Below are 13,016 nucleotides of genomic sequence, written 5' to 3' on the forward strand. Positions count from 1 at the left end.
ATATATGTATACATATATACAAATGTATATGTATATGTGTCTCGATCGGAATAAACATAGCAGCTACCTGTACAACAACAAAACAATTTCTGAGCGAATTTTCATCGCAGCCAAATGTTGGCTTTGTTCTTAAAGACGAAACAGCTTACATTGTAGCATAAAACTTCTCCTGCATTCTACATATTGGTATCATTAACAACAATTTTTACTTACACGGACCCAGACATTCGCTTGATCTCTTCATCGTTGCGAAACAAAGTGGAATGAAAATTCAATCGTTGAACTTATATCGGTTAGACTATAATGTTATGGCAGCGAAATTAATTAGCCAGTAAGCGTTATATCCTCTAACTATTCATGCATTTTCAAGCTTAATAAACGCGCAAACAATGTGAACCTATTCCCGAAGACTCCTGACGCACGAGTGCTAACGCAATCTAGCCGACATTTTGCGTTCTGTCCAGCTTTTTTTAGCTAAAAGTTCGATAAAACAAAGAAGATCTGCGATGAATGTTTGATGGACCCCTCGTTGGTTCGAGTAACGATTAAAAAATCTGTGACGAACAGAGATCTTTCAGACAGGTTGATGAATGAAGAAAATCGTCACAACGGGAAATAGATATTCGAAAACAATTTCATTATAGGGTCGCTCAGTATATTATTATTTTTTATATTATATAAGCTCAATTACGAATGCGGTGAGCATTCGGCAACGTTTATAGAAGCGTCCGTGCCTGTAGCTTTAGTCTGGATAGAATACCCGTGATAGTCTGCCATATTTCTCAGTTCTAGATCTAGATCTTACTGTTCTGTAAATAACGATAACTTTTCTGCTTTTTTCTGCTTTGTCACACAATGTATGCACCGCGGAGATATGGCAACCACTATTAGGCAAAGCCGTGTCGTAAAAGCCTGTCGCGTTTATAATAATTATAACGGACATAACAGAAAACTCTTTCGTTACTCGAAGTTCCTTAGTCAGACGCGTCGCGCCTGACCGACATATCAGCAAATGCCTTTTAACATTACATTAAAATTCATATCAACGTTTCCGAAGGCCTGCGCAAACGCCTACGAAGTCCTTATAGACATCTGCCAAACAGGATGATTAATTTACGTTGGCTACAATGTTCAACGATTACTCTTGTTGATTGACAGCGCGGATACTCACACTTGTCGGAGCTAAAATACCTTTATCCTGAGTGTACCCTGTAGTTCGTTTCAATGGAGGATTTCCTTTCCACGGATGGCAACTTGTAACTCAAGTACTGCCTACTAAGTACTTCGGGTCATTGCACTACTGGATAACCCGATTTCAAATTAGAGGTTTACTCAAAACACAGGCTTGACACAGGGTTTGATAGGCTTGTTTTAAGCATTCAGTCCAGAGATGAGCTTAGAATTGCTAAACAAAGAATGTCATCAGAGGTAACTTGCTTTTCTGCTTTGTCACACAATGTATGCACCGCGGAGATATGGCAACCACTATTAGGCAAAGCCGTGTCGTAAAAGCCTGTCGCGTTTATAATAATTATAAAAATGAAAAAAACATGTCTTCGACAAAAAAGTCGACTTTAAGCTAAATCGACTAGCTCGATATGGAACTGATAACGCTTGGCCGTTTTGGGAATGCACACGATGAGTTAAAAAGAGATGGAAATGATAGACTGGAACCTCTGCGCATAAATATACATAGTAAAATATGAGCACGCTGGCAAATGGGTATTGTGTTGGAAGCAACAAAGACTAGCTGAAATCGTTAAACTATAGTTTTAAGTAGACTGACGTTGCTGCAAAGGTCTAAACCTATGTTGTGAATGTTCCAAAACATCTTTTCCACCCTGCCCTACACACCCAATTCGGCTTTTTCCTCTTGGACCTACGTAGTCCTTAGCTAGTCGATTTACGGATTAATGGCTGCATTAAACAGATATTTTTGTTACTTTTAAATCTAAGTGGCTCAAACGACGCTGCCATTCTAGTCCTTCGAATAGAGTAGACACAGCTAGAAATGGAAAATCATTCGAATCGATCTTAGGACCCTCATTAATCTGGCCAAGTGTATTGTGCATTTAACACTGCTCGATACATTACTTAACGACTAAATCGAAATAACCTGTAGAAATAAAAAAAAAAAAAAAAAACATATAGAAACGCCAGTTTCTTAAAGTCCTACTATAGAGTTGTGGGACTGTCACTCACTTGCTGCTCGTACATGCATATGGCCTATTCGTGTTTTCGACAATTACAAATCAACGCTAGTTTTAACAACTCTGTTTCAGGCAAAAGCTATCGTTGCGTCTCATTAAACACAGCCTAATGAGTAATTTTTCGGAAAACGGATGCAAACGCCTCATTTGTGTTTTATTAGTCAGAGGAAATCTGTTAACATTGTCAACAAGCGATGACTGTTATTCGGTCTAGTCATGTGTATGTTTATTAAGTTAGTTGAAACCACATTATGCAATCAGGTTTACTCTTCTTCAGAAGAAGCTGCACTTTTTCTTCGTCCATAGCTTCTTCGACCGTATACTTATTGTCGAATTCCTGTTTCACCGTAACTGCGCAAGTTTCGCCGTCGACACGTAACACGAGCTGGTACTTCTTCAACTTACGATCGGTTTGCTGTAACGCTCACACACATATTAGACATCCATTATTTGTGCTCTATGTCGCCTCAATCGGCTTCATGTCGACCTGAACGGCCTACAGATAGAAATCAAAGTTAGAATTTGTAGAGGATATAGATTGAAGTGTAGAAAAGGCGTAAGTGATACCGTTTTATTCTAGTTGTCGATAGAGTAGTCAAGCTTCAATCGAGAACATCCGCTAGGCTGAAAAAAACTGAGGTCCATACAGGATTGAGTACTACTAACATATTTATGCAGAAATGCATGTTGTCAAGTTCTTGCTGGCGAAATTGAATTAACTATTATTCAGTATCGATGGCGCAATATAAGAGCCCCTCTTTTTGGCGACAACGTCTCTAACACGAACAACGTCATAAAAGGCTTATAAGCGTTTGAAAGCACGATAGACTTCTAGAACTGACCTCTTCTTCCTTTAAATTCGTTACGCGAATGCCGGGGTTGGCCATGCTGTTGTACTCGCCTGCGGACCCTTTCAGCGCTTTACGGGCTTTTTCTATTGCCAGAATCCAATCTTTGCGTGGTTCCGACGCAGCACGCTCCTCGAAGTCCTAAAAAATTGAAAGGTTACACGTATGGTAATCTTGACCTTCCATGCAATCCTTCTCAGGTCAAGATTGAAATTGACGAAAATTGCTACCCTCAATAGTAGTATCGATCCACTATACAAAAACCCAATATTCGATGCGCTTGTTAGCTCAATTGCAGGATACAGGTAATGAACTTTGAGCGTAAGAGAGTTACCAGCAGTTACTTAAGTGTTATTAGCAATGATACTCTTTCATGGCTGATGACTATCCGAGTCGCTCAGGGTATTTTGCAGAGATAGCGCGTATTTCAATTCAAGTTGCAACTTAGAAATATGGAAGAACCTCCGTTGGGCTAATGAGAATCAAGTATTTTTTGAATAGACTGTTAAGACAAAAACAATTACAATATTTATATATAATATATATATATATATATAAGCGTGTGCAATTTTGCATGTGTATTCGAGGCATGACACAGCATCATACATCTAAATAATCCCAGTTTCAGAGCAAATTCTGTAGAGAATCATGTCCGACATTTACATGATGGGCAAAAATTTCCGTCGGTAATAACATTCCGGTACGCCAAAAATCAGAATATTTATGTAATCTCGCTTCAGAAAAAAATCAGCATGGTCCTTTTCATTTCCAACAGGTAGAGACACACTCGATAAGCGCCTCTATTTTTAGTAACTGCAAATTACATGTTACCGTTGACTTACTTGCTCAGTCTCCTCCGGAACCTCAGAGTCGGGGGATGCTCCGCGTACTATGGCGGCGGTTTGTGGCATCAAGGTGCCCGTGTCGCGCTCCCCATCGCCAGAACCCTCATCATTTTGTAAGGCAGCTTTTTCGTCTGGTGTAGCCAAGCGACAGCCTAGCGTCGTATCCCACAGACAGAACTGCAGCGCAGTGCAATACAATGCTGCAGTAAATTTTCTTCGAAGGCCCTGCATAGCTGGAAATCTAGTAATTAATGGAAAACTTTAATGTACAATATGATCCGTTTGAATAAAGGGGCATTCTCTGCCGTGCATAAACAATAGGTTACGACCAATTAGGCAACATAACCGGTAATAGTAATATATTTTAACTGTGGCCGTGTGCAGATATTTGCAGAATGCGTTTTAGACGCATTCCCGACGAGATTTTTTTTATCATTTTTCCTCAGTCACTTTAGAACGGCCTGCAACTTCTTCGTATTTCGTACATTAATGCTATTCGCCAAATATGTCGTTTGTACACGGGTTTTAATACATGGTTGATTGTGTCGTAGGCTGTACGGTTATCGTATGAGTTTTACCATCGGTTCTGTCTTGCACTTACCGTCCACGCCTAGTTTACCGTATAATAGCTATACTAAAAACGCGCCAGCAAAATGTTTGTCTTCCCAATTACTCGAACTGGGCGTCTCGTGTGGCCACACCCGCGTTTATATTCGACTATATAGTAGGTTCCACCCCGCCGCCATTCCCCGCCCAACAACAACACAGCCCCGCCATATTGTTGTTGTCCGGTGCTCGCCGTATAACTCAGTCCCCATCAGCAGTATTTTGTCATCAAATCGTACCATGTTTGCCCATTTATCGTTCGACTACTGGCTTAGGTATTCCCCTTCAGTTAACGGCGCATTTTCGGTTATGTGCGCGCTTTGTTTTTGCACTTGAATTTTCGACGACGACGACGACACGCTTTTGTCCATTGGTGCAGTTCGGCCGGGTGCCTCTGATCGTGATCTGTGCGGAAGAAGCTAAATTTCCGGCCTGTTAAAATTATAATTGTAATTAGTTGGCTCGCCGGTTGCCGTGAATTTATTTATTAATTTGCTTACCACAGAACGTGAAAATATATTTTATTATGATTTCAATTGTAAATGGTGCCATAAAAGAGAGGACGAGTACCGACGGACAGCTGAAACGTTATAGTTTCTGCGGAAGCTGACGAATTCGTCTGGGAATAGCCCGGGAACAAGCTATGGAATGAGACGACAGCAAAAGCTAAAATCACGTTTCCATGTACACTCACAAATTATGCATTAAGCACAGATTATGTGCCAGGGGAAAAATGCGCAGAGCTGCCTTACAGTGATACTGGTTAGAATTTCTGGCTGGGTATGCATATGCGGGTGGTTCACCTGTCGAATGGACCGAGAAAAAGGTCCTGAGATAGTTGCCTAGCTCTACTGATGAGGACAACAAATTTCTTTTGAAAATGATCTTTATCATTTGTTAATTAGTACATGCATAGGCATCCATGTTCTAGAACTCGGCAAATAAGAAACTTCGATGTTCGTAGTGTTATTTATGTTTGAATTCCGGCGTTCGTTATTCGATATGATAAAACTGTGTTTATTTAGGTAGCTTAATAGGCAATGGCAAAGACGAAGTCCCATCGATGCAGAAGCTCTGCAAAAAGAACGATTCATATCATCGCTCAGTTTTATTTAACTAACTGTAATTATAGCATGTAACATATCTAAAGTGCATACTGTCACAGTGAATTGTATGAAAAAAGTTGAAGTGGCTTTAATAGAATGAAGGAAGAAAGCTAAATCATAGGTTTTCCTCTTGGAGGCCATTCGGGAAGACTTTATTTTTCCTCAAAGATCTGTAAAGCCAGAGTGCAGCGAAGTCAAGATCGTCGAATTTAGCTAAAACCGTGTTAGGACCGCCTGTGTCCTTACTATGCGATAGTTGTGTTTCAATATACATAATACCTCGGGTGTATTTTTTACGCAAGAATGCTTCCATCAAAAACACAATCAATGAAGACACTCGAAGGCGCATAATACTTCGTTCATAGATCAAATCAACGTAAACACCTCAGACTGAACCAGCTCTACTTCTACGCAGTAGAGTTACTACTGCTTCGTATCAATATGGAAAAGAACTCTAAGGCACGATGGTCAAACATGTTGTGCACGCAACTGATACGGAAAAGGTGACTTGGCGTGACGGAACACACGGTCAGCGTACCGGAAGTGCTGGATTTGTCAGCCGCCGCTTAACAATTAAGTTGTTGTCTTTTCATAACACATCTAACCGTAAACTAGAAATCCATAGAAGAATGAATTGCGCCAGCTATTGTCAGCTCTTCGAATAGACACAGATGGGGTTCGCATGTTCGTTTTAGATTTTCTAGCTACAACGATAGGTTTCACAATTATGTGGGGTAACCGATCAAGAAGGCTCTCTACTGTTCCAGAAAAGACTTTGCTGGAAATAGCGCCCTGTATAGCCGTAATGCTGAATGAACTTTTCTTTTCATTGATCCATATTTTTGGCTTATATCGATTTACAACGTTCAGGGATAACTGGAAAGCCGTTAGGGTGAAAACATAGAATCTAAGCTTGTGCGTCTAATTAGTTGTTACGGATAGCACGCTCGTATTTGAAATTAGTGTGACAGAGACGAAAAAAAGCAATACTATTGTGTGCTGGTATTTCTAATCTAGTTAGCACGTAGACAGTATCCTCGTAGTTCTAAACGTGTCCCAGCTGGGTTGGGACTTGAGCATAGTAAAGCTATGAGGACTTTTTGATTTTGTCATTCATCCTCACTTCTGATTAGAATCGAGTGCTAGACCCATAAAATGTCCTTCTTTTTTCATCGTATATGTAATTTTGCAGTAGTAGTAGTAGTAGTAACGCTCCCAATGTCGTCTTTGCCCAACTAATACGCAGCTGTAAATGCAACCAACACAGGAATGTAAGTATAGAATTAAGTTGCTCTAATGTACACGCAGTAATTGTATTCTAATGAAAAGGATCAATCAGGCCCGAACAAAGTACGGTAGGTACATTACGAAATTGGCACCAGCTCTTTTCGTTCAACGTGATGTTACCGGGTGTTGGCAGAATTAGGTAAGCCTATGCGAAAGTAACTTGTTAACATTTCATCGCATTTTTTCGTGGCTGTATAGTAATATGTACTTTGAAACAAAAATTGGCAAGATATGTACTTAGAGACAGAAAAGGATAAACGTCATTTCAAAAGTACATTTTGCCAGAAAAATAATTATCCTGTTGTTTGCTACGACCGTTTGTATAGATTACGCAAAAGCCATTAGAACTTAAACATTGCTTGTTGAAAACATCACTCAAAAGAGTGCACTCCTATATATATATATATATGGGAACTGAGTTAGTAATACCGCGCAGTTGTTGTTACAGATGTAACTTAAGTATCTTTAGTGAACGTATAATATCCATGAATTATTCATCAGTGGCTATACTAGCCAGCTTACATGAATTTGAGCCCAACAGATGATTATAATAATAGCAGAAGTTAATATGACCGACACTCAGTGCTGAAGCTGCATTTCCCCAGACAGTATTGCTTGAAGCAACGACCGCTTTTCGCAGGGCGCACTACGTGCCCGCTCAAATGGTCTCGCCTTGCCGTCATCATGGTTAGCACTACCCCTGAACGGCAACGCTAGCCCATCGTAAAATTCGGTCTGAAACAGGGGGCGAACGTTTTTGGGATAGAAACTATTGGTCCCCTTGATCATATCAGGTCACTTGTTGACTTGCTAGACACACTTTTAAGAGATGCTACGCTTCTGATAGCGATAAGGTGTAAATGAAGATCGACAATGATGCTAACCCCAATAGCGCGTGTATAGCACTATCCTACCTTTAAACGGTTAGCTTACAACGTACCTGACTCCGTTGCAAAATGTCTCTGCTTAGGGTTACCAAATCAGAACACATCACAAACTACGGTCTGTTGTTATGACATCCTTGCTCTGATTTTAGCTCCTTTTAGCGACGTACTTGAAAATAACAAGAAAGCTATTTATTATAACTATACCGACCATTGATCTGAGACACTAATTAGATCTTCCTACGAAACGCAAGTAACAGAGACAGGCCTAAAAACGACTGTATCCGGAGTATGTCTTAACCTAAAGGTTTAGAATATTTCTAAACTTTCAGTAGTAAACTGCCGTCGATCCTTGCGGAACATCTCACTGTAGGCACGATCGGAAGTACTGAAAGAAATGATAAATAAATTTCTAAATTTCCAGTGCTCTCGTTCACCAGGTCGGCAGTGTTTCCAACCTTTGAATTGGATTGGCGCTGTTGAGGCATACTTCTGAAGACATTATAGATGCTCTTTTTTTGTTCAGACTAAATTTAAGTTTACGTTTCGATTAAACAAGCGGCGTATTAAAATTGTCATTTACACTCTTCTATCTATCGTTTCGTTAGCGAACAGCTGGAAACTACTTACAGTCGACGTCGCCGTTAAGAAGTTGAACAATATTCCTTTTCATGGTTGCCATTTCAAGTCAACTTGGCCTAAAAACGTCGTACTGGCCCTTATCAGATTTTAACTAGAGGACCTACCCCAATAACTACTTCAGACCCAGCTACTCCTACTTGTCATGTCGAAGATGTTATGGCGAAATGGTGATAATTCACCAGTTATCTTAGCCAGCTGGATGTTTTTGTTTGACCGAGTCGATACGGCCAGTCTACGAAAACAGGCGGCAAAGCCAGGACTACGAAAGATAATCGTTAGAATAAAGGTTTTCATTGCAGTTGTTTTCATTTGTTTTGACGGTGCGTCATATTTCTAGCAGTTCCGCTGGTGACTTTCGGAGGGTCATTGCATTTTGATGCGGGGAAGCTACCCAACAAATGAATTACTTTCGATGTATTTAAAGGAGGTTCGTAAATGTTGGAGCTCTCGCTTGCCTTAGCGGCTCGGTCTTCAGTAAATAGAGTTGCTTCTGATTGTTTTATATATGCGCTAGAAATCGGTCTGCTAAAAGTTCTCTGTAGGAATCTCATAAACGCATTTCTCATAGAAGGAATGCTTTTGAACGTATTTGAATGAGTCTTTTTGCTGCAGATCGCAAATTCAAGTTTAAGTGACCGCTAGTAAATTTGTACGAAAAAAAATTGTACAGATGCTAAATAAACATTTATGCAGAGGTCAAGGGATTCTGCCTTATATATGTATTATGATATACGAGCTTGTTACTCGGTACAGGTGGATTAAACTGCAATTAAACTTTTGGCACCTGATCAACAGACCACATTGCCATATCGAATAACTTACCATGCCACTAAATATTGCGCTGTTTCTATAATTTCTAAGCTACGCTTGTTCGCTGAACGCCACTACATAATGTATCTAATTGAGTTTGCCATGTGTGTAGGTAACTTGAGTCTAGTTGAGGTAATCGCTAGTTCGAGACCTGCAATGCAACGCATGCATAACATGAACGTCTCATTGACAACTGTATAACAGAGGTTAATGATTAACAAACAGAATAGTAAACTATTTCAACGACGCTAAAACAAATACGTCAGAACGAAATAAAATTCGCGAGTCACTTGGCAGTTGTGAGCCGTAGTGTCTCTACTAAAACTCAATCCACCTTTAAGATCATATATGTTCTTACCAAACATCGTTATATTGGTTACGGCACAAAAACACAAATACCAGCCTCCGTCTCTCACCCGAAGTTTTCGCACTGAATCAGACACGAGCACACCAGTGTCAATCTCATACACCCAGTGAGCGCTATCTCATCCGTCTCGCTTTGGGAGGTAACCATCGCTACGGACGAGTAGAAAACACATGCCTTTTTCAGGACTCGAGAAGTAGATTTTCCGACGGAAGTCATGCCAGGTATTTTCCGATACTGGTAAACTTTCAGTCAGTTAGCGCATTGTCGTTCCTCGCAAATTAGAAGTTCATGTGACAATTGATACGAAGTTTTATAATATTTTAGCACATTTATTTGCAAAACATTTGTCTAACTTGGTCCGTACCAGTAGAGGTGACAGATGCCCCGGTGGTAGCAAATACTGCGGATCGTGCGTTAGTTCCAGAACCAGTGGCCAAATTTCTATAAAAAGGCTACCGCAGTCACGTGCACATTCTTCACCAGGTTACGATATAAGTGATGACGACTTTCTTCAGTGCTCCTTTCCGTTTCACCCTCTGTTTACACTTATTAAGTATCAGAGGTAGTCTGTCTTCCCCATAAATCCGTTGTTCTTTTACTGTTCATTGCGGAAGTTCTTACGGGAAATGTGTGTAATGAAATAGAGCATATTTTTGGCACCTACCCTATCTTGTCTTTTAGAAATAGAGTGTGCGTTTATAAAATCAATCAAAAGATTATCTGCCGATAAACAAAATTGCCGGTCTTCTTTAATTGGCAGCGATTGGTCAAAAGGCTGCCTAAATAACTCGATCTATATATATGTGTGCTGTGTACAGTGACAACTCTATAACTGAAAAAGCTGCTTGAAGCGAGTTGTTAACTGGAGGGATGGTACTTTAAACCTAAACAAAGTACCCGCCTCCTGATCAGCCATGTAAGGTCGATGGGAACTTGAATGGCAGCCAACTGGTTAATTAGTCAAGAAGATAAATTATAAATGCAACTCTGTTGTGAAGTATGTTAAATGTATTAACTTTTAGGGGCAGTTGGGATTTTGAGTGCGCTACACATTGGGTGAAACGCAAAAGGAACACATCTTTTCATTAACCCTCAACGGCTCGCGCGGTATTGATCAACGTGCAACGGTTCCTGTATATAGTTTTTACAGGTAGCAAGAAGACTAGTGTCTGCTCGTCGATATGAAACAGCAAAGTTAATGGAATAGCTCCATATACATATATGTATATATACATGCGGAGATATACGCCTAAGCTTAACGGCGTTACGTCAGATATCTACTCCAATGAAACCATATAATTCGAAGATGCTGCCTTTCGTAGATAGTATCGCCAAAGATTAGCGTGGTAGAAGTAATGCTATAACGTACTGCAAGCCTTGAACAGTGTATTTGCGACAGTAGTTACACTTGAAAATTGAAGGTCATCTGATATAAATTCGAGAATAAAAAAAATCAAGCTCCCCTTTTTGTCCCCTACACTTTTGCGTGTATTGTTAAAGGCGTGTATAGAGATAGCAAAACATTGACGTACTTTGGTTATTTCCAGGTGCTCCTTACGTATGCTATAGAAAGACGATCAGCGTCTTTATTTAGCACGATTCAAAATCATTTTCAGTGAATGTTAGGAAAAGCTGTAACTTTTGTTTGCAGGTCAGACAAGTAAAGCATTATCAGCAATCAATATCACATTAAGAACTTGTCAAAATGTGATGATCTGACAAACTCTTTTCTACCCCCTCAAAAAAAAAGCAACGTATAGCATTCATCTTTTACATCGACTTGTTCTACAGTTAAAATATAGGGAGGTGGTTGCGTATACAGTAATTTATTCCTAATGACATGAACTTATGTTAAATTTTATTTCATTGTTAACGCTAGCTGAATGTAGACATGATGTAATGCAAAATTCAAAAATATTCTCTATCTCATATCCATATATATTGTAAAATACAAAATGTGCTGAAACCTACATGAACAATGTCTGTCTACCGCTATGCAAATTGTATCAAACGAAAAAAACTCTTATTAATAAGCCTTACCATTTATTAAATTGTTGATACGCCTTGGCTGACGAGCCACGTTCATTTTCTCCCTTTCGTAGATTTAAGTTGAACTCATTAAAGTAAGGGGGAAAATGAGAAAAAGTGAGAAAAAGACAAAAGCCTAAAAACACACTGCTCCTCTACCTGCCTTTAGGTCGAACGAGGAAACGAAGAACCAAACATTTGCACCCGTGACTTATCGGCCTTTATGCATTTGATACATAAAAAAAAATTAACTACATTGTCTTACAAAAATTTCCATATATATATATATATATATATATATATATATATATATATATGTATATAAACCTCGCGGAAAGTTTGCAAATAGGGTTTTTGTCTCTTATCTGTGTTCATTTTACCTTAATGTGTTACCTGTTACCAATGTTATTTACTGTTTCGATAGATATCTTGAACTCATTTGTTTGTTGGGAGTTTAAACTAAAACACTATGTCGTGCCCGCACGAGAGGATCCGTTTGGGTATCTGCCCCAGCTCACATTAGTTTTTTGAATCAAGTAAGTTCCTCTTCACCGAGCAACATCCTGTTAATATAATACAATGCTGATATCTTGGTAATTCAATCATTTGGTTTAGAAGCTATTACCGCTTTACCTACTTGTGTCAACAGGTATTATATTTTTCTGCATTTTTTATTATTACAATCGATTCTAGCGACGACTGTTATCGCTGTCCCACTGTCGTAAACGATCTGTGTGCTGACACCCGAAGCCGTTTTTCGGGTCTTCACCCCCCCCCCCCCCATGGTTTTTGCAACGACGAACGATTGATAATGACGTTCCGAGGTCATTGCTTTGCCAAGCGGAGCAATCATTTCTGTCAGAGCTCTACGTCATTTGACGATGGTAAAGCCAGCTTGCCTTTGCGTTGTGACCTCTCCACATTAAAGATGATACTTGGCTGAATCTCAATATCGATAAATTTGTCCGGTTTTGTTTCCCCAAACTTCGCGTCAAGTTACAGAGTGTTGGCAGCAAGGCAATATACTGCGAAGTGATACAATGCCAATTCAAGCCTCGGATGATGATGCACCGCGGTCCTTGGCATCTTCTGCGGACGCTATATGTACAGAATGGTAAGGTTTCAAGCAAAAACATTTTGAGAGTGCAATAAGCATCGTTTTACTGAGATGTAGCAAGAAGCTAGATACACGTACATTCGGAGTTCTATGCTAGTGGCTTCGGCCAAGTTAAGGCGGAGCAGTAGATTAGTTAGAGAGATGGCTGATCAAATTATAGGCACAATTACTATGATACGAATAAAAAATAGATTCCCGTAAAACCAGCACTAACTGGTACGTTTTCAAATCAAATAATCGATGATCGATCAAGGTTATTTTCGGTT

At 39.7% G+C, this 13,016-nt stretch overlaps 1 protein-coding gene across 2 annotated transcripts; it reads right to left on the bottom strand.

Annotated features, from left to right (window-relative positions):
- Positions 1-2,324: 2,324 nt before the first annotated feature.
- On the bottom strand, positions 2,325-12,366 carry LOC111249351 (uncharacterized). 2 transcript variants are annotated; one of them, XM_022803113.2, is made up of 4 exons: positions 4,505-12,366; positions 3,901-4,144; positions 3,053-3,199; positions 2,325-2,625 (listed from the first exon to the last, which is right to left on the bottom strand). In XM_022803113.2, exons 2-4 carry the CDS (start codon positions 4,132-4,134, stop codon positions 2,440-2,442), a joined length of 567 nt encoding a protein of 188 aa, XP_022658848.1. In that variant the 5' UTR covers positions 4,135-4,144; positions 4,505-12,366; the 3' UTR covers positions 2,325-2,439. The 2 variants fall into 2 exon arrangements, with proteins under 2 accessions (XP_022658848.1, XP_086842806.1); XM_086986680.1 differs by having other exon boundaries at positions 3,901-12,366.
- Positions 12,367-13,016: the final 650 nt, after the last annotated feature.

This window comes from Varroa destructor, unplaced genomic scaffold (genome assembly GCF_002443255.2).
Source record: "Varroa destructor unplaced genomic scaffold, Vdes_3.0 BEIS01000004.1, whole genome shotgun sequence".
NCBI lineage: Eukaryota > Metazoa > Arthropoda > Arachnida > Mesostigmata > Varroidae > Varroa > Varroa destructor.